This window comes from Taurulus bubalis (assembly GCF_910589615.1).
Source record: "Taurulus bubalis genome assembly, chromosome: 21".
NCBI lineage: Eukaryota > Metazoa > Chordata > Actinopteri > Perciformes > Cottidae > Taurulus > Taurulus bubalis.
Window position 1 is genome coordinate 147469 of NC_136609.1, and position 24874 is coordinate 172342.

Below are 24874 nucleotides of genomic sequence, written 5' to 3' on the forward strand. Positions count from 1 at the left end.
CAAGGACATAATGTGACCTGCCATGGACATAATGTGACCTGCCAAGTACATTATGTGACCTGCCAAGGACATTATGTGACCTGCCAAGGACATAATGTGACCTGCCATGGACATAATGTGACCTGCCATGGACATAATGTGACCTGCCAAGAACATAACGTGACCTGCCAAGGACATAATGTGACCTGCCATGGACATAATGTGACCTGCCAAGGAAACAATGTGACCTGCCATGGACATAATGTGACCTGCCATGGACATAATGTGACCTGCCAAGTACATACCATAACCTGTCTAGGACATACCATGACCTGCCAAGGACATAATGTGACCTGCCAAGGACATAACGTGACCTGCCAAGGACATAATGTGACCTGCCAAGGACATTATGTGACCTGCCAAGTACATTATGTGACCTGCCAAGGACATAACATGACCTGCCATGGACATAATGTGACCTGCCAAGTACATACCAAAACCTGTCTAGGACATACCGTGACCTGCCAAGTACATTATGTGACCTGCCAAGGACATAACGTGACCTGCCAAGGACATAACGTGACCTGCCAAGGACATAATGTGACCTGCCAAGGACATTATGTGACCTGCCAAGTACATTATGTGACCTGCCAAGGACATAACGTGACCTGCCAAGGACATAACGTGACCTGCCAAGGACATTATGTGACCTGCCAAGGACATAATGTGACCTGCCAAGGACATTATGTGACCTGCCAAGGACATAATGTGACCTGCCAAGGACATTATGTGACCTGCCAAGGAAACAATGTGACCTGCCATGGACATAATGTGACCTGCCAAGGACATAATGTGACCTGCCAAGGAAACAATGTGACCTGCCATGGACATAATGTGACCTGCCAAGTACATACCATAACCTGTCTAGGACATACCGTGACCTGTCAAGGACATAACATGACCTGCCAAGTACATAATGTGACCTGCCAAGGACATAATGTGACCTGCCAAGGAAACAATGTGACCTGCCAAGGACATAATGTGACCTGCCATGGACATAATGTGACCTGCCAAGGAAACAATGTGACCTGCCATGAACATAATGTGACCTGCCAAGTACATACCATAACCTGTCTAGGACATACCATGACCTGCCAAGGACATAATGTGACCTGCCATGGACATAATGTGACCTGCCAAGTACATTATGTGACCTGCCAAGGACATAACGTGACCTGCCAAGGACATAATGTGACCTGCCATGGACATAATGTGACCTGCCAAGGAAACAATGTGACCTGCCATGGACATAATGTGACCTGCCATGGACATAATGTGACCTGCCAAGTACATACCATAACCTGTCTAGGACATACCATGACCTGCCAAGGACATAACGTGACCTGCCAAGGACATTATGTGACCTGCCAAGGACATAATGTGACCTGCCAAGGACATTATGTGACCTGCCAAGGACATAACGTGACCTGCCAAGGACATAATGTGACCTGCCAAGGACATTATGTGACCTGCCAAGGACATAATGTGACCTGCCAAGGACATTATGTGACCTGCCAAGGACATTATGTGACCTGCCAAGGACATAATGTGACCTGCCAAGGAAACAATGTGACCTGCTAAGGACATAATGTGACCTGCCAAGTACATACCATAACCTGTCTAGGACATACCATGACCTGCCAAGGACATAATGTGACCTGCCATGGACATAATGTGACCTGCCAAGTACATTATGTGACCTGCCAAGGACATAACGTGACCTGCCAAGGACATAATGTGACCTGCCATGGACATAATGTGACCTGCCAAGGAAACAATGTGACCTGCCATGGACATAATGTGACCTGCCATGGACATAATGTGACCTGCCAAGTACATACCATAACCTGTCTAGGACATACCATGACCTGCCAAGGACATAACGTGACCTGCCAAGGACATAACGTGACCTGCCAAGGACATTATGTGACCTGCCAAGGACATAATGTGACCTGCCAAGGACATTATGTGACCTGCCAAGGACATAATGTGACCTGCCAAGGACATTATGTGACCTGCCAAGGAAACAATGTGACCTGCCATGGACATAATGTGACCTGCCAAGTACATACCATAACCTGTCTAGGACATACCGTGACCTGCCAAGTACATTATGTGACCTGCCAAGGACATAACGTGACCTGCCAAGGACATAATGTGACCTGCCAAGGACATTATGTGACCTGCCAAGGACATAACGTGACCTGCCAAGGACATAATGTGACCTGCCAAGGACATTATGTGACCTGCCAAGGACATTATGTGACCTGCCAAGGACATAATGTGACCTGCCAAGGACATTATGTGACCTGCCAAGGACATAACGTGACCTGCCAAGGACATTATGTGACCTGCCAAGGACATTATGTGACCTGCCAAGGACATTATGTGACCTGCCAAGGACATAATGTGACCTGCCAAGGACATAATGTGACCTGCCAAGGACATAATGTGACCTGCCAAGGACATTATGTGACCTGCCAAGGACATTATGTGACCTGCCAAGGACATAATGTGACCTGCCAAGGACATAATGTGACCTGCCAAGGACATAATGTGACCTGCCAAGGAAACAATGTGACCTGCCAAGGACATAATGTGACCTGCCAAGGACATAATGTGACCTGCCAAGGAAACAATGTGACCCGCCATGGACATAATGTGACCTGCTAAGGAAACAATGTGACCTGCCATGGACATAATGTGACCTGCCAAGTACATACCATAACCTGTCTAGGACATAACATGACCTGCCAAGGACATAACGCGACCTGCTAAGGACCTTACGTGACCAATCACAATAATAACCATGATACAAGAACCCGTCGTCACTGAAATGACAACTCCACATGTTCAGGAAAAGACACAATTTTAAGAGAATCCCATTATTACATCAAACTGACTGGATGACCTTTAACCTCTCTGTCCACTGACAGCTGGAACAAGTTTATTCTAAAATACACATTTCATTCATGATTATTTCTGTGTTTTTACTGCGCTGCCTTTCTTCAGAGGAAACTGGCTGAGCGTTAAATGAGTCTTTGATCCGAGTGGTATGATGATGGTGTTTGAATGCGGCCGCTGTGCTGCAGCCTGAATACACGCTCTGTCCTCGTGTCCTTGTGTCCTCGTGTCCTTGTGTCCTCCTCTGCTCTTTGTCTCCAGTTGGACTGAAGCTGATTGTTTGTCTCTGAGCGCTCTTTGTTTGTGGTCATTCAAGGACAAAACACTGCAGCTCTTCTTCTTCTGCACTGAGATAAACAATACAACACAAAGCCTCTCATCCACCACCACCATCATCATCATCAGCTTCATCATCACCACCACCACCGAGGTGTTGTGATGTGATGATGAGTACACAGTCCAGCTCAGGCGGATCCATGTCTATGGGCCTGCAGCTTTCTGGTCTGAAACCAAAGTGTTGGAGACATTAACATGCTGACCTGATGATGATGGTGATGGTAGAGGAAGAGTCAGAGGATCAATAAAGTCAGGGGGACATGAACGATGTTGTTTCAGTCTGGAGCGAAGTAGAGGACAAGAAGACAGATAGGCTCAGGTACAGAGGACACAAAGACACAAAGACACAAAGCCACCAAATGATGTCAGTAAAGATGCAAAATGACCAACCGGCCGGTATGTGTATGTAAGTATGAGTACAAGTATACATATAAGTATGAGTACAAGTATACATATATGTGCGAGTACAAAATACATATATGTGCGAGTACAAAAATACATATATGTACGAGTACAAGTATACATATAAGTATGAGTACAAGTATAGATATAAGTATGAGTAGAAGTATAGATATAAGTATAAGCATATATATATATATATATATATATATATATATATATATATATATATATATATATATATAAGTATAAGCATATGTATAAGTAATAAGTGCAAGTATAAATATAGGTATATTTATAAGTATAAGTTTATGTATAAAAGTATAAGTTTATGTGTGAGTATAAGCATAATTATAAGCATATGTATATGTAAAAGTTTATGCATAAGTACATGTATAAGTATAAGCAAATGTATAAGCATAAGTTTGTAAAAACAGAAAACAATCAAAGTTTTTCTAAAGCATATCTATAGGCTCCTCCCAGGGGGCGTGGCCTCTCAGCTCCACTCAGCTGTCAGTCAAAGTGTGAGCCTTTACTCTGTCTCTGCTCTCCTCATCAAGAAGTATTCCTGTTCCTGCTGCTGCTGGGTGAGTACACACAGTACACACAGTACTGCACATTATTATTTACATTTGTGTTTGTCAGCAAAACATTTGTTCATGTTGTTGTCTCCTCCTGGATGAATGTGCTGCTGTGGTCTGGTTCAGAGGAGTGAGCTGCACGGAGGGGAAAATGAAGCGCTCCCTGGGGATCTGTTTGCTGGTCTGCTCCGCTCTGATCGGACTGGGTGCGTTTGATTCTCTTGTCATTTGAAACACACGTTTGTTTTTTTAAACTTTGAATTTAAAGAATCACCGGTTGACTAACTAATTAATAGATCAAATCTATTCATATTTAATTATTATATAAAATATGTAATTTGTGGTAAACTGGTTAAAAAAGGATCTTATGAAAACGTTTGAAATGACGACTGCAGAACATTTATGTGAAGATATAATATATATATATTATATTATCTATGCTTTAATATTCTGAAATCAGGTTTTTATTACAGATATTAGACACAGAATTAAAGTTCCAACATAATAAATACAAAATATGAGATTTATGTTTTTGTTCCTACAAACTTCACTGGTTTGTGTTTAAAGACCAACTCAAATAAAAACATGGACCATGACCAGGTCCCTCCCAGTCCTGAACTCTAGTGGATCAGGACTCTGTGTGGTCTGGACTCTAGTGGATCAGGACTCTAGTGGATCAGGACTCTGTGGTCTGTGTTTCAGGGTCCGCTATCCGCTGCTACAGCTGTAAGGACTACACAGCCAGCTGCTCCAAGCAGCGGGAGTGTAGCTATGACGACGCCTGTCTCACACTCAGCGAGAGAGGTACCTGTACACCTGTACCTCTACCTGTACACCTGCACCTCTGCCTGTACCTCTACCTGTACACCTGTACAACTGTACCACTACCTCTACCTCTACACCTGTGCCTCTACCTGTACCACTACCTCTACCTGTACCACTACCTCACTATCTCTTTCCTGTCCTCAGGATCCTGAAGAAACCAGATCAGTCCATTAGCTCTGAACTGACTCTACTGTTTCTATTGTTTCTATTGTTCTGCAGGTGGAATGACGTACCGTCATTGTCTGAAGTACTCAGACTGTGAGTATGGCCGCCTGGCCCAGATGTTCCCCCAGGTAACGACCCTCCTGGATCTACCTGATTCCACTCTCCCACATCATTCTGGATTCTAACAAACCATTTCAACAACAGATGTGAGAAAATAGAACAGATGCACCTCAAGTGGTCCTGGACCCAGTTGGTCCTGGACCCAGGTGAAGTGTCCACAAGGTGCACCTAGACTCAGGAGTACCTGGACTCAGGTGGTCCTGGACTCAGGTGGTCCTGGATCTGTACAGAAACGTGCTGCAAACACGTCCAGAAATATTGAACCTTCTTTAGGATTCTGAAGGAATAAGCTGTGTAGTTGTTCTGACCACTGATCAATAACTGTATCAATCATTTCCAGGTTTCCAGTTTCACCTTCAAGTGCTGCAACTCGGACCTGTGTAACTCCGCCCCCTCCTCTGCAGCGAGCTCTGTGATTGGTCTGCTGGCCTCAGTGGCAGTCATGTGGTGGTGCATCCACTGAAGAGAGCCATCTATGGCTGGAACATGTAACAGCAGCTTCTTTAACAGTCTGATCAATACATTCACACTGATATCACAGATATCAGCAATATTCATGTGGAAAGAAATATTTCAGCTGCTGATTGATTATTAAAAGAGTTTGACTGATCATTACACTATTTGTATCAGCTGTTTTACAGGAAACTGCTCCTCTAACTACCCGGCCTTCAAAATAAAATGCAACTGAAACATTCTTCTGTGACTTGAGATGAAAATTATCTTCTGTCTGTGAATCTAATCAATAAATGGTGACCAACTGGAAACGCTCTTTGATTGACTGATTATTGGGAATGGGTGTGGTCAGATTTCTGGGGACAGGAAGTCCCTTTTTTAAACTGATAATTATAAAAGGAAAACATGAGATGAAGAAAATTCAGGTGTGTGCCTGAGTGGCTTTCATTCATAAACTCACCTGAAACAGGAAATCTGTTGTCAGTATTTTCTTGATGAGACCTGAAGGTGGCAGGTTGACCGGTGTCTTCGTAGGACTGTTGCTGGAAAGGTGAAGAACTGAAGAACAGGTGAAGAACAGGCAGGCCTACACTGGACAGGTGAAAAACTGAAGAACAGGTGAAGAACAGGTGGGGGCCTACACTGGACAGTTGAAGAACAGATGTACCTACACTGGACAGGTGAAGAACAGGTGTACCTACACTGGACAAGTGAAGAACAGGTGTACCTATACTGGACAGGTGAAGAACAGATGTACCTATACTGGACAAGTGAAGAACAGGTGTACCTATACTGGACAAGTGAAGAACAGGTGTACCTATACTGGACAAGTGAAGAACAGGTGTACCTATACTGGACAAGTGAAGAACAGATGTACCTACACTGGACAGGTGAAGAACAGATGTATCTACACTGGACAGGTGAAGAACAGGTGGACCTACACTGGACAGGTGAAGAACAGGTGGACCTACACTGGATAGGTGAAGAACAGGTGAAGAACAGGTGGACCTACATTGCAGGTGAAGAACAGGTGAGCCTACGCAACAGGTGAATAACAGGTGGGCATACACTAGACAGGTGGACAGCAGTTTTTACAGGATAGTATCGTGATATGTTTTTACAGTGTAGTATTGTATGTTTTTCAGTATTTTGTTTTATTGTGTATTTTTTTACAGTGTAGTCATATTTTTGCAATATAGCGTATAATATTTCTACAGTGTAGTGCTGTGATGTGTTTTTTCTACAGCGTAGTACTGTGATGTGTTTTTTTCTACAGTATAGTACTGTGATGTGTTTTTTCTACAGAGTAGTACTGTGATGTGTGTTTTCTTCAGTATAGTACTGTGATGTGTTTTTTCTACAGTGTAGTACTGTGATGTGTGTTTTCTACAGTGTAGTACTGTGATGTGTTTTTTTCTACAGCGTAGTACTGTGATGTGTGATTTACAGTAAAGTGTGTTGTTTTTTACAGTGTATACTGCAAATGTGTTTAAGAGGAAACGCTTTCTGTCCCGAACCACTCAGCTGTTCTGATGTGTGACGTCACATTATGTCAAATTCTCTGCTAAAGACGACAAAATACAGGAAACTGGTCAAAGAACTTTCAGAATAAAACCACATCTGTAAAAAAATAAAGAAAATAACCAATTGCATTGACGTGTCAACTGTTGTTTTACTATTATTATTATTATTATTATTATTATTATTATTATTATTATTATTATTATTATTGTGTGTTACTGTTTATTTAAAATCATACATTTTAATTATTCAACATAACTTGTTTTGTTAAAAAACTAGTAAAGGATGAACTAAGAATGCATTAGTTTCAGTTTAATGTATTATTTGTTTTCGAGGTATAAAAAAAATATTATAAAAACTTTGAAAAATAGAAAAATTTATTCTTGCCCCAAATGCTTTTGTTGTGAAATCACAAACCGGAAGTCATGTCGGCGTTGCGTTACCGACTTGATGCAGAAGAAGAAGAAGAAGAAGTTGCAGGTTGATCGCCGAGACGCCGACAGGATGAAACTTTGAACAATTAAACAATCCGAAGCTTCGTGACGTCATCATGGCGCTAACGGTAAGAGGCTCACGTGAGGGGGGCGGCGACCTTTGATCTCTGCGCCGCTGCTCGCGACCCGCTGTCAGGCTGCAGAGAACCTTCATAGAACACTAGAGTACAGTGAGGAGAACCTTCATAGAACACTAGAGTACAGTGAGGAGAACCTTCATAGAACACTAGAGTACAGTGAGGAGAACCTTCATATAACCTAGAGTACAGTGAGGAGAACCTTCATAGAACACTAGAGTACAGTGAGGAGAACCTTCATAGAACACTAGAGTACAGTGAGGAGAACCTTCATAGAACCTAGAGTACAGTGAGGAGAACCTTCATAGAACACTAGAGTACAGTGAGGAGAACCTTCATATAACCTAGAGTACAGTGAGGAGAACCTTCATATAACCTAGAGTACAGTGAGGAGAACCTTCATATAACCTAGAGTACAGTGAGGAGAACCTTCATAGAACACTAGAGTACAGTGAGGAGAACCTTCATATAACCTAGAGTACAGTGAGGAGAACCTTCATAGAACACTAGAGTACAGTGAGGAGAACCTTCATATAACCTAGAGTACAGTGAGGAGAACCTTCATATAACCTAGAGTACAGTGAGGAGAACCTTCATATAACCTAGAGTACAGTGAGGAGAACCTTCATAGAACACTAGAGTACAGTGAGGAGAACCTTCATAGAACACTAGAGTACAGTGAGGAGAACCTTCATATAACCTAGAGTACAGTGAGGAGAACCTTCATATAACCTAGAGTACAGTGAGGAGAACCTTCATAGAACACTAGAGTACAGTGAGGAGAACCTTCATAGAACACTAGAGTACAACGAGGAGAAACTTCATAGAACACTAGAGTACAACGAGGAGAACCTTCATAGAACACTAGAGTACAGTGAGGAGAACCTTCATAGAACCTAGAGTACAGTGAGGAGAACCTTCATAGAACCTAGAGTACAGTGAGGAGAACCTTCATAGAACACTAGAGTACAGTGGCGAGAACCTTCATAGAACACTAGAGTACAGTGAGGAGAACCTTCATAAAACACTAGAGTACAACGAGGAGAACCATCATAGAACCTAGAGTACAGTGAGAAGAACCTTCATAAAACACTAGAGTACAGTGAGGAGAACCTTCATAGAACCTAGAGTACAATGAGGAGAACCTTCATAGAACCTAGAGTACAGTGAGGAGAACCTTCATAGAACCTAGAGTACAACGAGGAGAACCTTCATAGAACACTAGAGTACAGTGAGGAGAACCTTCATAGAACACTAGAGTACAACGAGGAGAACCTTCATAGAACACTAGAGTACAGTGAGGAGAACCTTCATAGAACACTAGAGTACAACGAGGAGAACCTTCATATAACCTAGAGTACAGTGAGGAGAACCTTCATAGAACACTAGAGTACAGTGAGGAGAACCTTCATAGAACACTAGAGTACAGTGAGGAGAACCTTCATAGAACCTAGAGTACAGTGAGGAGAACCTTCATAGAACACTAGAGTACAGTGAGGAGAACCTTCATATAACCTAGAGTACAGTGAGGAGAACCTTCATATAACCTAGAGTACAGTGAGGAGAACCTTCATATAACCTAGAGTACAGTGAGGAGAACCTTCATAGAACACTAGAGTACAGTGAGGAGAACCTTCATATAACCTAGAGTACAGTGAGGAGAACCTTCATAGAACACTAGAGTACAGTGAGGAGAACCTTCATATAACCTAGAGTACAGTGAGGAGAACCTTCATATAACCTAGAGTACAGTGAGGAGAACCTTCATATAACCTAGAGTACAGTGAGGAGAACCTTCATAGAACACTAGAGTACAGTGAGGAGAACCTTCATAGAACACTAGAGTACAGTGAGGAGAACCTTCATATAACCTAGAGTACAGTGAGGAGAACCTTCATATAACCTAGAGTACAGTGAGGAGAACCTTCATAGAACACTAGAGTACAGTGAGGAGAACCTTCATAGAACACTAGAGTACAACGAGGAGAAACTTCATAGAACACTAGAGTACAACGAGGAGAACCTTCATAGAACACTAGAGTACAGTGAGGAGAACCTTCATAGAACCTAGAGTACAGTGAGGAGAACCTTCATAGAACCTAGAGTACAGTGAGGAGAACCTTCATAGAACACTAGAGTACAGTGGCGAGAACCTTCATAGAACACTAGAGTACAGTGAGGAGAACCTTCATAAAACACTAGAGTACAACGAGGAGAACCATCATAGAACCTAGAGTACAGTGAGAAGAACCTTCATAAAACACTAGAGTACAGTGAGGAGAACCTTCATAGAACCTAGAGTACAATGAGGAGAACCTTCATAGAACCTAGAGTACAGTGAGGAGAACCTTCATAGAACCTAGAGTACAACGAGGAGAACCTTCATAGAACACTAGAGTACAGTGAGGAGAACCTTCATAGAACACTAGAGTACAACGAGGAGAACCTTCATAGAACACTAGAGTACAGTGAGGAGAACCTTCATAGAACACTAGAGTACAACGAGGATAACCTTCATAGAACCTAGAGTACAGTGAGAAGAACCTTCATAAAACACTAGAGTACAGTGAGGAGAACCTTCATAGAACCTAGAGTACAATGAGGAGAACCTTCATAGAACCTAGAGTACAGTGAGGAGAACCTTCATAGAACCTAGAGTACAACGAGGAGAACCTTCATAGAACACTAGAGTACAGTGAGGAGAACCTTCATAGAACACTAGAGTACAACGAGGAGAACCATCATAGAACCCTAGAGTACAGTGAGGAGAACCTTCATAGAACACTAGAGTACAACGAGGAGAACCTTCATAGAACCTAGAGTACAGTGAGGAGAACCTTCATATAACCTAGAGTACAGTGAGGAGAACCTTCATATAACCTAGAGTACAGTGAGGAGAACCTTCATAGAACCTAGAGTACAGTGAAGAGAACCTTCATAGAACACTAGAGTACAGTGAGGAGAACCTTCATAGAACACTAAGGTACAGTGAGGAGAACCTTCATAGAACCTAGAGTACAGTGAGGAGAACCTTCATAGAACCTAGAGTACAACGAGGAGAACCTTCATAGAACACTAAGGTACAGTGAGGAGAACCTTCATAGAACACTAGAGTACAGTGAGGAGAACCTTCATAGAACACTAAGGTACAGTGAGGAGAACCTTCATAGAACCTAGAGTACAGTGAAGAGAACCTTCATAGAACACTAAGGTACAGTGAGGAGAACCTTCATAGAACCTAGAGTACAGTGAGGAGAACCTTGATAGAACCCAGAGTACAGTGAGGAGAACCTTCATAGAACCTAGAGTACAGTGAGGAGAACCTTCATAGAACACTAAGGTACAGTGAGGAGAACCTTCATAGAACACTAGAGTACAGTGAGGAGAACCTTCATAGAACACTAAGGTACAGTGAGGAGAAACTTCATAGAACACTAGAGTACAACGAGGAGAACCTTCATAGAACACTAAGGTACAGTGAGGAGAACCTTCATAGAACCTAGAGTACAGTGAGGAGAACCTTGATAGAACCTAGAGTACAGTGAGGAGAACCTTCATAGAACCTAGAGTACAACGAGGAGAACCTTCATAGAACACTAGAGTACAGTGAGGAGAACCTTCATAGAACACTAGAGTACAACGAGGAGAACCTTCATAGAACACTAGAGTACAGTGAGGAGAACCTTCATAGAACACTAAGGTACAGTGAGGAGAAACTTCATAGAACACTAGAGTACAACGAGGAGAACCTTCATAGAACATTAGAGTACAGTGAGGAGAACATAGTATCTGCTGCAGTGTATAAATATCACCACAGTATGAAACATGAAGACTAAAAGTATCACAACTCTTCATATCAAACATATATAAATATTTAAATATGTAAATTACATCTGCTGGGATCTCAAATACCAGAAAACAGGAGAATATAAATGTTATTATTAAGATAGAAGAATCATTTGAGCTGCCATGAAGATAAAATAACATATAATAATAATAATAATAATAATAATAATAATAATAATAATAATAATAATAATAATAACAACAATAATAATATATAAAACAATAATATGATACAAATGACACTCTAATTTCTAGAAATGTAATTAAACTGTCATAAAGCTATTAGATACGTCTTTACTGGTATTATCTCAGGGAAAACTGAAACCAGAGAGGATTCTGGGATAAGTGGCGCCTGCAGCTGTCAACAGGAAGTCACTTCCTGTTAACAGGAAGTCACTTCACTGATAAGCAGACCTTTCCTCTCAAACACACACCGGTCTTCTGACCTAAACGCTGACTCGGTGTTCTAGACTAGGACAGAGGAGACAGGAGACAGAGGAGACAGGAGACAGGAGACAGGAGACAGAGGAGACAGGAGACAGAGGAGACAGGAGACAGGAGACAGGAGACAGAGGAGACAGGAGACAGAGGAGACAGGAGACAGGAGACAGAGGAGACAGGAGACAGAGGAGACAGGAGACAGGAGACAGAGGAGACAGGAGACAGAGGAGACAGGAGACAGAGGAGACAGGAGACAGAGGAGACAGAGGAGACAGAGGAGACAGAGGAGACAGGAGACAGAGCCTCACAGTTCTACTTGTTGTTGTTGTTTCAGGCTGAGGTTCTGTACGACTTCACGGCTGAACCAGGAAACAACGAGCTGTCGGTCCGTCAGGGAGAGACTGTCTCTGTGCTGGACCGGGTACTCACACATCTATGTATTAATACACACAGTACTCACACATATATGTATTAATACACACAGTACACACACATCTATGTATTTATACACACAGTACACACACATCTATGTATTTATACACACAGTACTCACACATATATGTATTAATACACACAGTACACACACATCTATGTATTTATACACACAGTGCACACACATCTATGTATGTATACACACAGTACACACACATCTATGTATTAATACACACAGTACTCACACATCTATGTATTTATACACACAGTACACATCACACACACTCGGTCATAACGGCAGCGTTTGTTTCAGACTGTGGGCGGAGGCTGGATCCAAGCCCAGAACTCCAGCGGACACAGTGGACTGGTACCTGAGGGGTATTTACAGGTGAGTCCATGTCACCTGACCGCTGACATCTGAACCAGAAAACAGCCGGCCTAAGCATCCTTAGTCTGAAAGACCTCAGGAGTAAAGAACTTCAAGGGAAGCCACAAAGAGACGTAACAAGGCCACAAGGAGACTTTAAGAGGCCATAAGGAGACTTCAAGAGGCCACAAAGAGATGTAACAAGGACACAAGGAGACTTCAAGAGGCCACAAAGAGACGCAACAAGGCCACACAGAGACTTCAAGAGGCCACAAGGAGACTTTAAGAGGCCACAAGGAGACTTCAAGAGGCCACAAAAAGACGTAACAAGGACACAAGGAGACTTCAAGAGGCCACCAGAAGACGTAACAAGGCCACAAAGAGACTTCAAGAGGCCACAAGGAGACTTTAAGAGGCCACAAGGAGACTTCTAGAGGCCACAAGGAGATGTAACGAGGCCACGAGGAGACTTCAAGGAGGCCACAAAGAGACGTAACAAGGACACAAGGAGACTTTAAGAGGCCACAATGAGACTTCAAGAGGCCACAAAGAGACGTAACAAGGACACAAGGAGACTTCAAGAGGCCACCAGAAGACGTAACAAGGCCACAAAGAGACTTCAAGAGGCCACAAGGAGACTTCAAGAGGTCACAAGGAGACTTCAAGAGGCCACCAGAAGACGTAACAAGGCCACGAAGAGACTTCAAGAGGCCACAAGGAGACTTTAAGAGGCCACAAGGAGACTTCTAGAGGCCACAAGGAGACGTAACAAGGCCACGAGGAGACTTCAAGGAGGCCACAAAGAGACGTAATGAGGCCACGAGGAGACTTCAAGGAAGCCACAAAGAGATGTAACAAGGCCACAAGGAGACTTTAAGAGGCCACACAGAGACTTCAAGAGGCCACAAGGAGACTTCAAGAGGCCACAAGGAGACTTTAAGAGGCCAAAAGGAGACTTCAAGAGGCCACAAAAAGACGTAACAAGGACACAAGGAGACTTCAAGAGGCCACCAGAAGACGTAACAAGGCCACAAAGAGACTTCAAGAGGCCACAAGGAGACTTTAAGAGGCCACAAGGAGACTTCAAGAGGCCACAAGGAGATGTAACGAGGCCACGAGGAGACTTCAAGGAGGCCACAAAGAGACGTAACAAGGACACAAGGAGACTTCAAGAGGCCACAAAGAGACGCAACAAGGCCACACAGAGACTTCAAGAGGCCACAAGGAGACTTCAAGAGGCCACAAGGAGACTTTAAGAGGCCACAATGAGACTTCAAGAGGCCACAACGAGACGTAACAAGGACACAAGGAGACTTCAAGAGGCCACAAGGAGACTTCAAGAGGTCACAAGGAGACTTCAAGAGGCCACCAGAAGACGTAACAAGGCCACGAAGAGACTTCAAGAGGCCACAAGGAGACTTTAAGAGGCCACAAGGAGACTTCTAGAGGCCACAAGGAGATGTAACGAGGCCACGAGGAGACTTCAAGGAGGCCACAAAGAGACGTAATGAGGCCACGAGGAGACTTCAAGGAAGCCACAAAGAGACGTAACAAGGCCACAAGGAGACTTTAAGAGGCCACAAAGAGACATAACAAGGACACAAGGAGACTTCAAGAGGCCACAAGGAGACTTCAAGAGGCCACCAGAAGACGTAACAAAGCCACAAGGAGACTTCAAGAGGCCACCAGAAGACGTAACAAGGCCACAAAGAGACTTCAAGAGGCCACAAAGAGACTTCAAGAGGCCACAACGAGACTTTTAGAGTCCACAACAAGAGACGTAAAGTGTCCTTTAGTGTCGGGGTCCTTCATGTTGTTGATGTGTTTCAGGACGGTGGCGCTGAGAGAGACGGGGACTCCTTGTCAGGACCTTCTCGGGCATTAGCTTGTACCACAACAGCAGGATGGGACAGTCAGCAAGGTAACACACATTCCTTCTGGTTTCTCTCCTTTGAATGAAAGTACCGTCCAACAACCAACAGGAAACGGTGTCCTGTCTCCAGCAGCTGTCGAGGACGATGACGGCGATTGGGACAACAACTGGGACGACCAAGCAGAAGATGGCTACCGTGGTGACGATCAGTTAGATGAGGAGGGTAGGGCTTCAGGACAAGGCACCGTGAAGATCTCCCACAACAAGTAAAAACATCCACACAGTACATCCCAGTAGACTCTAGTAGAGTCCAGTACATCCCAGTAGAATCTAGTATAGTCTAGTAGAGGCCAGTACAACCCAGTAGACTCTAGTAGAGTCCAGTACATCCCAGTAGACTCTAGTAGAGTCCAGTACATCCCAGTAGAATCTAGTAGATTCTAGTAGAGGCCAGTACAACCCAGTAGACTCTAGTAGAGTCCAGTACCTCCCAGTAGACTCTAGTAGAGTCCAGTACATCATAGTACATCCCAGTAGACTTGAGTAGAACACAGTATGTCCTAGTACGTCCCAGTACACTCTAATACGTCCCAGTAGACTCTAGTACATCCCGGTAATCTTGTGTGTGCTCAGGTTTCCGTTCTCCAAAGGTCCGAGTCCTGAAGTCTTCTTGTTAGCCAAACCTCCAGCGAACACCAGAGACCGAGTTCCTGTCTATGTGAGTAGTACCAGAGACTGACTTCCTGTCTATGTGAGTAGTACCAGAGACTGAGTTCCTGTCTATGTGAGTAGCACCAGAGACCTACTTCCTGTCTATGTAGTAGCACCATATACTTACTTCCTGTCTATGCAATAGCACCAGATACCTACTTCCTGTCTATGCAGTAGCACCATATACCTACTTCCTGTCTATGCAGTAGCACCATATACCTACTTCCTGTCTATGCAGTAGCACCAGATACCTACTTCCTGTCTATGTGAGTAGCACCAGAGACCGACTTCCTGTCTATGTAGCATGTACCTGTAACACATGTACTGTGTCCTGTAGTGTACCTGTAGAATACCTGTAGTGCACCTGTGTACCTGTAGAGTACCTGTGTACCTGTAGTGTACATTTATGTTGATGAAGAGTTAAATAAAGCTTTATTGAAAGGTGGGCGAGGTCGGTCCGGTCTGGCTTTACCCGCCGACTCCTCTGGACTGTTCGATCACCGACCCCAAGAAAGAGTCCAAAATGTACGGCCTGAAGAGCTTCATCGAGTACCAGATCACTGCCACCGTAAGAGTACACTATAGTACAACAACAACTACTACTACTACTACTACTACCACACAGTAATACACACAGTAACACTCTGACGGTCTTCTTCCAGACGACCAACAGACCTGTCAATCATCGCTACAAGCACTTTGATTGGCTGTACGAGCGTCTGCTAGAGAAGTTCGGCTCGGCTCTGCCAATCCCCTCGCTGCCCGACAAACAGGTGACAGGTGAGCTGGGCCACACCTGTATAACCAGACGTAACACCTGTACAACCAGACGATACACCTGTACAACCAGACGTTACACCTGGACGACCAGGCGTTACACCTGTACGACCAGGCGTTACATCTGTACGGCAGGCGTTACACCTGTACAACCAGGCGTTACACCTGTACGACCAGGCGTTACACCTGTACGGCCAGGCGTTACACCTGTACGGCAGGCGTTACACCTGTACGACCAGGCGTTACACCTGTACGACCAGGCGTTGCACCTGTACGGCAGGCGTTACACCTGCACGACAGGCGTTACACCTGTACGGCAGGCGTTACACCTGTACGGCAGGTGTTACACCTGTGCGGCTACACCTGTACGACCAGGCGTTTCACCTGTGCAACCAGGCGTTACACCTGTGCGACCAGGCGTTACACCTGTACGGCTACATCTGTATGGCAGGCGTTACACCTGTACGGCAGGCGTTGCACCTGTACGGCAGGCGTTACACCTGTGCGGCTACACCTGTACGACCAGGCGTTCCACCTGTGCGACCAGGTGTTACACCTGTACGGCTACACCTGTACGACCAGGCGTTTCACCTGTACGGCAGGCGTTACACCTGTACGACCAGGTGTTACACCTGTACGGTAGGCGTTACACCTGTACGACCAGGCGTTACACCTGTACGACCAGGCGTTACATCTGTATGGCAGGCGTTACACCTGTACGGCAGGCATTACACCTGTACGACAGGCGTTGCACCTGTACGGCAGGCGTTACACCTGTACGGCAGGTGTTACACCTGTGCGGCTACACCTGTACGACCAGGCGTTTCACCTGTGCAACCAGGCGTTACACCTGTGCGACCAGGAGTTACACCTGTACGGCTACACCTGTACGGCTACATCTGTATGGCAGGCGTTACACCTGTACGGCAGGCGTTGCACCTGTACGGCAGGCGTTACACCTGTGCGGCTACACCTGTACGACCAGGCGTTCCACCTGTGCGACCAGGTGTTACACCTGTACGGCTACACCTGTTCGACCAGGCGTTTCACCTGTACGGCAGGCGTTACACCTGTACGACCAGGTGTTACACCTGTACGGTAGGCGTTACACCTGTGCGACCAGGCGTTACACCTGTACGACAGGCGTTGCACCTGTACGACCAGGCGTTACACCTGTACGGCAGGCGTTACACCTGTGCGACCAAACGTTATATCTGTACAGCAGGCGTTACACCTGTACAACCAGGCGTTGCACCTGTGCGACCAGGCGTTGCACCTGTACGGCAGGCGTTGCACCTGTACAACCAGGCGCTACACCTGTGCGACCAGGCGTTGCACCTGTTCGGCTACACCTGTACGATCAGGCGTTACACCTGTCTGGCCCATGACCCTTGTGTCTGAGCGGTTACTTGCTTTCAGGCCGCTTCCAGGTGGACTTCATCAGGGTGAGGATGGAACAGCTGCAGAACTGGATGACTCGGATGTGTCGCCACCCCATCGTCTCTCAGAGTGACGTCTTCCAGCTCTTCCTCACCTGCAGAGACGAGAAGGTGGGTGAAGCCACGCCCCCCTCTGCAGTACACGTTTCAGCCAATTGGCTACGAGGAAGTTTTGTAGCTCTGTCCCGATTGGCTAAAGTTGGTCTGGTGTTTCAGGAGTGGAAGTCTGGGAAGAGGAAGGCCGAGAAAGACGAGACGGTGGGACCGATGATGTTCAGCCTGATCGAGCCCGAGGGCACGGAGCTGGAGACCACCGACGTGTACGTCACTGTGTGTGTGTGTGTGTGTTAATTACATTGCATTTAGCTAACGCTTTTATCCAAAACGACTTACAATAAGTAATGGCGACATAACCATGAGTACAAACTCAGAACAACAAGAATCAAGAAAGTACAATTTCTTCAATAAAGTTAAACTACAAAGTGCTATCAGTAAGAGACATTTAAGTGCTAGTAAAGTGCTACTTTCTTTATTCAAGGTGTAGTCAATGTGTGTGTTAATGTGTGTGTGTGTGTGTGTGTGTGTGTGTGTGTGTGTGTGTGTGTGTGTGTGTGTGTGTGTGTGGGTGTGTGTAGTGAACATCAGTGTAAGCTGAACAGTCTCTTCACTAAGTCGATGGATGACGGAGTTAAAGAGCTGCTGAACGTCGGACAAACACACTGGAAACGCTGCACCGGACGTATGTATATATGTGTCTATGTTTATATGTGTCTATGTTTATATATGTGTATATTTGTCTATGTGTATATATGTATATATGTGTCTATTTTTATATATGTATATATGTGTCTATGTTTATATGTGTATATATATGTCTATGTTTTTATATATATATATATGTGTCTATGTTTTTATGTGTCTATGTTTATATATGTGTCTATGTTTATATATGTGTATATTTGTCTATGTGTATATATGTATATATGTGTCTATTTTTATATATGTATATATGTGTCTATGTTTATATGTGTATATATATATGTCTATGTTTGTATGTGTCTATGTTTATATGTGTCTATGTTTTTATGTGTCTATGTTTATATATGTGTCTATGTTTATATATGTATATATGTGTCTATGTTTATATATGTGTCTATGTTTATATGTGTCTATGTTTATATATGTGTCTATGTTTATATATGTGTCTATGTTTATATGTGTCTATGTTTATATATGTGTCTATGTTTATATGTGTCTATGTTTATATATGTATATATGTGTCTATGTTTATATGTGTCTATGTTTATATATGTGTCTATGTTTATATATGTCTATGTTTATATATGTTTATATGTGTCTATGTCTATATATGCATATATGTGTCTATGTTTATATGTGTCTATGTTTATATATGTATATATGTGTCGATGTTTATATATGTGTGTATGTTTATATGCATCTCTGTTTATATGTGTCTATGTTTATATATGTATATATGTGTCTATGTTTGTATATGTGTCTATGTTTATATGTGTATATGTTTATATATATATATATATGTGTCTATGTTTATATGCGTCAATCTTTATATATGTTTATATGTGTCTATGTTTATATATGTATATATGTGTCTATGTTTATATATGTGTATATATTTATGTGTCTATGTTTATATATGTGTATATGTGTCCTTGTTTATATGTGTATATGTTTGTATATGTATATATGTGTCTATGTTTATATGTGTCTATGTTTATATGTGTTCATGTTTATACATGTGTATATGTGTCTATGTTTATATGTGTCTATGTTTATACATGTGTATTTGTGTCTATGTTTATATATGTATATATGTGTCTATGTTTATATATGTACATATGTGTCTATGTTTATATGTGTCTATGTTTATATATGTGTATATGTGTCTAAGTTTATATGTGTCTATGTGTATATATGTATATATGTGTCTATGTTTATATATGTATATATGTGTCTATGTTTATATATGTGTATATTTGTCTATGTTTATATGTGTCTCTGTGTATATATGTATATATGTGTCTATGTTTATATATGTATATATGTGTCTATGTTTATATGTGTCTATGTTTATATATGTTTATATGTGTCTATGTTTATATATATATGTGTCTATGTTTATATATATATGTGTCTATGTTTATATATGTATATATGTGTCTATGTTTATGTGTCTATGTTTATATGTGTCTATGTTTATATATGTGTCTATGTTTATATGTGTCTATTTATATATGTATATGTGTTGTAGTATCACGGGTTGTCCCAGGGCAGGCTAGAGTGGGGCAGTGCAACAGAGAGCTGAAAACAGGCACAATCAGACGGTATAAATTAAAGTGAAGGTTTATTTTCCATCCATCCATCCATCATCAGCCGCTTATCCTGGGTCGGGTCGCGGTGGCAGCAGGTTCAGCAGGCCGACCCAGGCTTCCCTCTCACCCGCAACACTTTCCAGCTCATTCTGGGACCCCGAGGCGTTCCAAGGCCAGCCGGGAGATATAATCCCTCCAGCGTGTCCTTGGTCTTCCTCTGGGTCTCCTACAGTTGGACGTGCCTGACTTCTAATGGAGGCGTCCAGGAGGCATCCTGACTAGATGCTGAACACCTCAGCTGACTCCTTTAACTCGAAGGAGCAGCGACTCGACTCCAAGCTCCTCCTGATGTCCGAGCTCCTTACCCTATCTCTAAGGCTGAGCCCGGCCACCCTACGGAGGAAGCTCATTTCGGCCGCTTGTATCAGCTCGTATTTTCCGTCAAAAAAAGGCCATTAACAAGCATAAAGTGTTACGGAGGAGAAAGTGGTTATTTAACCAAAACAAAGTCCAGGTTACAGGTTGTCCTCTTCTAGTCCTTCTCTTCCCAGTAGGGGTTGGATCACAGCTCCTTCTCTTCCCAGTAGGGGTTGGATCACAGCTTCTTCCTCCATGTGCTCTCCTCCCCAGCCTCAATCAGGGGTTAAGCAGCTGCAGCTGGGGGAGTGGTGAGGCCCCTTGTGGTATATGTGAATATGTGTTTATATTTATATATGTATATGTGTTTATATTTATATGTGTATATGTGTTTATATTTATATGTGTATATTTATATGTGTATATGTGTTTATATTTATATATGTATATGTGTTTATATTTATATATGTATATGTGTATATGTGTTTATATTTATTTGTGTATATTTATTTGTGTTTATATTTATATGTGTATATTTATATGTGTATATGTGTTTATATTTATATGTGTATATTTATGTGTATATGTATATATGTGTCTATGTTTTTATTTATATATGTTTATATGTATATATGTGTAAATGTGTTTATATTTATATATGTTTATATGTATAAATGGGTTAGGGTAAGAAGCTCGGACATAAGGAGGAGCTTGGAGTCGAGTCGCTGCTCCTTCGTGTTAAAGGAGTCAGCTGAGGTGGTTCAGCATCTAGTCAGGATGCCTCCTGGTCGCCTCCATTAGAGGTTTTCCAGGCACGTCCAACTGTAGGAGACCCCGGGGAAGACCGAGGACACGCTGGAGGGATTATATCTCCCGGCTGGCCTTGGAACGCCTCGGGATCCCAGAATGAGCTGGAAAGTGTTGCGGGTGAGAGGGAAGCCTGGGTCGGCCTGCTGGACCTGCTGCCACCGAGACCCGATCCCGGATAAGCGGCTGATAATGGATGGATGTATATATGTGTATATGTATATATGTGTTCATGTGTTTATAAGTATATATGTTTATATTTATATATGTTTATATGTATATGTTTTTATTTATATATGTATTTTTATATATGTGTATATGTGTAAATGTGTTTATATTTATATATGTGTAAATGTGTTTATATTTATATCTGTGTATATGTGTTTATATGTTTATATGTATATATGTGTATATGTTTATATTTATATATGTAAATGTGTAAATGTATTTATGTATATATTATATTATATTTGTATATGTATATATATATATATATATATATATATATATATTATATATATATACACACACAGTAGGAGTAATATTTAGTGTATTTGTACATGTTTGTGTTCAGCGCTGCCTAAAGAGTACAAGCGGATCGGTCGAGCCTTCAGGAACCTGTCAGCTGTTTTCATCAGCAGCAAATATCCAGGTGAGGAGACAAGGAACTGAGGGAGGAGACCAGGAGGGAGGAGACCAGGAAGGAAATGAGGGACGAGACGAGGAGGGAGGAGACCAGGAGGGAGGAGACCAGGAAGGAAATGAGGGACGAGACGAGGAGGGAGGAGACCAGGAGGGAGGAGACCAGGATGGAAATGAGGGATGAGGCGAGGAGGGAGGAGACCAGGAGGGAAATGAGGGCACTTTGTTTTAATATATATAATATATATAGTACACATAGTACATACATATCTGTGTTTCAGGAGAGCAGACGCTGACTGACGCTCTGACTGCGGCTGGAAAAACATACGAGGAGATCGCAGAGATCGTCGCTCAGCAGGTGATTTATTATCTACTACTACTAATTATAAATATACATAACTATGTGTACTTTACACTATATTTCTACACACGTTGTTTCCTGACCATCAGCCTCAGAAGGACCTTCACTTCCTGTTGGAGACAAACAGCGAGTATAAAGGCCTGCTGGGATGTTTCCCAGAGATCATTGCAGTACACAAGGTACACACATTCCCGTCGTACTAATACACAGAGTACTATGTTTGTATGCGGTGCATGTGATGTCACTGAGGGGGCGTGGCCTCCTGTGTGTTCAGGCTGCATTAGATGTCACAGAGGGGGCGTGGCCTCCTGTGTGTTCAGGCTGCATGTGATGTCACTGAGGGGGCGTGGCCTCCTGTGTGTTCAGGCTGCAGCAGACAAGCTGAAGGAGGCAGACCGGCTGATTTCTGGAGGAAGAATTCTGCTCAGCGACAAGAAGACCATGAGCCACCGAGTCAGCTGCATGAGCTACTGTCTGCAGGGTGAGTACACAGTACACACAGTACTACTCACAGAGTAGTACTGAGAGTATAGTATACACAGTGTGTAATAGTACATACAGTGTGTAATAGTACACACAGTGTGTATTAGTACACACAGTGTGTAATAGTACATACAGTGTGTATTAGTACACACAGTGTGTATTTGTAATCCGACTCTTTGTGTTTTCTTCCAGCTGAGATGAATCATTTCCATAGTAACCGTATCTATGACTACAATAGAGTGATGCAGCTCTACCTGGAGCAACAGGTGACCTTCTACCAGCAGGTGAGGGGGGGGGGGGGGGGGGGGGGGGGGGGTGGAGGGGGCTAGCTGAGCAGCTGTGTAATGTCATCTCTTCTCTGCTCTCTGATTGGTCAGATCGCTGATAAACTGAGAGGAGCTCTGAAGCAGTTCAGCACACTGTGATGTCAAGTCACTGCTCGATGATGTCACCACTCGATGATGTCATCAAGTCACCGCTCAATGATGTCATCACTTGGTGGTGTCATCAAGTCACCACTCGATGATGTCATCAAGTCACCGCTCAATGATGTTATCACTCGATGATGTCATCAAGTCACCACTCCATGATGTCACCACTCGATGGTGTCATCAAGTCACCACTCGATGGTGTCATCAAGTCACAACTCGATGATGTCATCAAGCCACCGCTCGATGATGTCACCGCTCGATGATGTCATCAAGCCACCGCTCGATGAGGTCACCACTCGATGATGTCATCACTCGATGATGTCATCGAGTCACCTCTCGATGATGTCACCACTCGATGATGTCACCACTCGATAATGTTATCAAGTCACTGCTCGATGAAGTCACCACTCGATGAGGTCATCACTCGATGATGTCATCAAGCCACCGCTCGATGAGGTCACCACTCGATGATGTCATCACTCGATGATGTCATCACTCGATGATGTCATCACTCGATGATGTCATCAAGTCACCACTCAGTGATGTCACCACTCGATGATGTCATCAAGTCACTGCTCGATGATGTCACCACTTGATGATGTCACCACTCAATGATGTCATCAAGTCACCGCTCGATGATGTCACCACTCGATGATGTCATCAAGTCACCACTCAGTGATGTCACCACTCGATGATGTCATCAAGTCACTGCTCGATGATGTCACCACTTGATGATGTCACCACTCAATGATGTCATCAAGTCACCACTCGATGATGCCACCACTCGATGATGTCATCAAGTCCCCACTCGATGATGTCATCACTCAATAATGTCATCAAGTCACCTATCGATGACGACACCGCTACACGTTTAACAAGATAGAAGTTACATCAGAAACTTTTTTTTATGACTTTATTTAAAACATCATGTTATAACAACTATTAATGTTTTAACTGTATTTTTCACATTAAATTAATCTTTGAACTTCTTCACTCTCCTACTTATTGTTGTATTACTTATTAAAAACAAATAATCATATTATATATTTATACACTAAACATATACAATTTAAACTAAAAATAAAAGGATAGTGTTGTTTATAACATACCTTTTTCATTTCTAATAGTTTTGTGCATATATATATATATATATATATATATATATATATATACACATACATACATACATACATAATATATCTTACATAAAATATACAACATTAATATTTAGTTCATAAATGAACATGTATGTCAATATTATACCTGTATGAATATATTATTTTTACTCCTATATTTGTTTTGTTTACATCTAAAGCACAATACAACATTTTAAAAGTAGCATCATCCTTCACCATCGAAACGTATTAAGAACCCACAGAGAGGTCTAGTCAGGCAGCAGAGGGAACCAGACGAGGTGGAGGGAACCAGACGAGGAAGAGGGAACCAGACGAAGAAGAGGGAACCAGACGAAGAAGAGGGAACCAGACGAGGAAGAGGGAACCAGACGAGGAAGAGGGCACCAGACGAGGAAGAGGAACCTGACGAGGAAGAGGGAACCAGACGAATACGTATTAAGAACCCACAGAGAGGTCTAGTCAGGCAGCAGAGGGAACCAGACGAGGAAGAGGGAACCAGACGAGGA

At 43.0% G+C, this 24874-nt stretch overlaps 2 protein-coding genes across 2 annotated transcripts; both read left to right on the top strand.

The window, feature by feature from the left end:
* The first annotated feature begins 4226 nt into the window (after nt 1-4226).
* On the top strand, nt 4227-6133 carry cd59a (CD59 molecule (CD59 blood group) a). The gene is made up of 5 exons (XM_079236655.1): nt 4227-4265; nt 4386-4465; nt 4962-5063; nt 5304-5377; nt 5710-6133. Exons 2-5 carry the CDS (start codon nt 4411-4413, stop codon nt 5830-5832), a joined length of 354 nt encoding a protein of 117 aa, XP_079092781.1. The 5' UTR covers nt 4227-4265; nt 4386-4410; the 3' UTR covers nt 5833-6133.
* A 1668-nt stretch (nt 6134-7801) lies between these two features.
* Nucleotides 7802-24221, top strand: LOC306753116 (sorting nexin-9-like). The gene is made up of 17 exons (XM_079236958.1): nt 7802-7905; nt 12536-12622; nt 12947-13021; nt 14831-14921; nt 15004-15139; nt 15507-15591; nt 16027-16152; nt 16247-16364; nt 17781-17911; nt 18017-18120; nt 18436-18539; nt 21890-21967; nt 22239-22315; nt 22408-22497; nt 22685-22799; nt 22994-23085; nt 23179-24221. Exons 1-17 carry the CDS (start codon nt 7894-7896, stop codon nt 23224-23226), a joined length of 1569 nt encoding a protein of 522 aa, XP_079093084.1. The 5' UTR covers nt 7802-7893; the 3' UTR covers nt 23227-24221.
* Nucleotides 24222-24874: the final 653 nt, after the last annotated feature.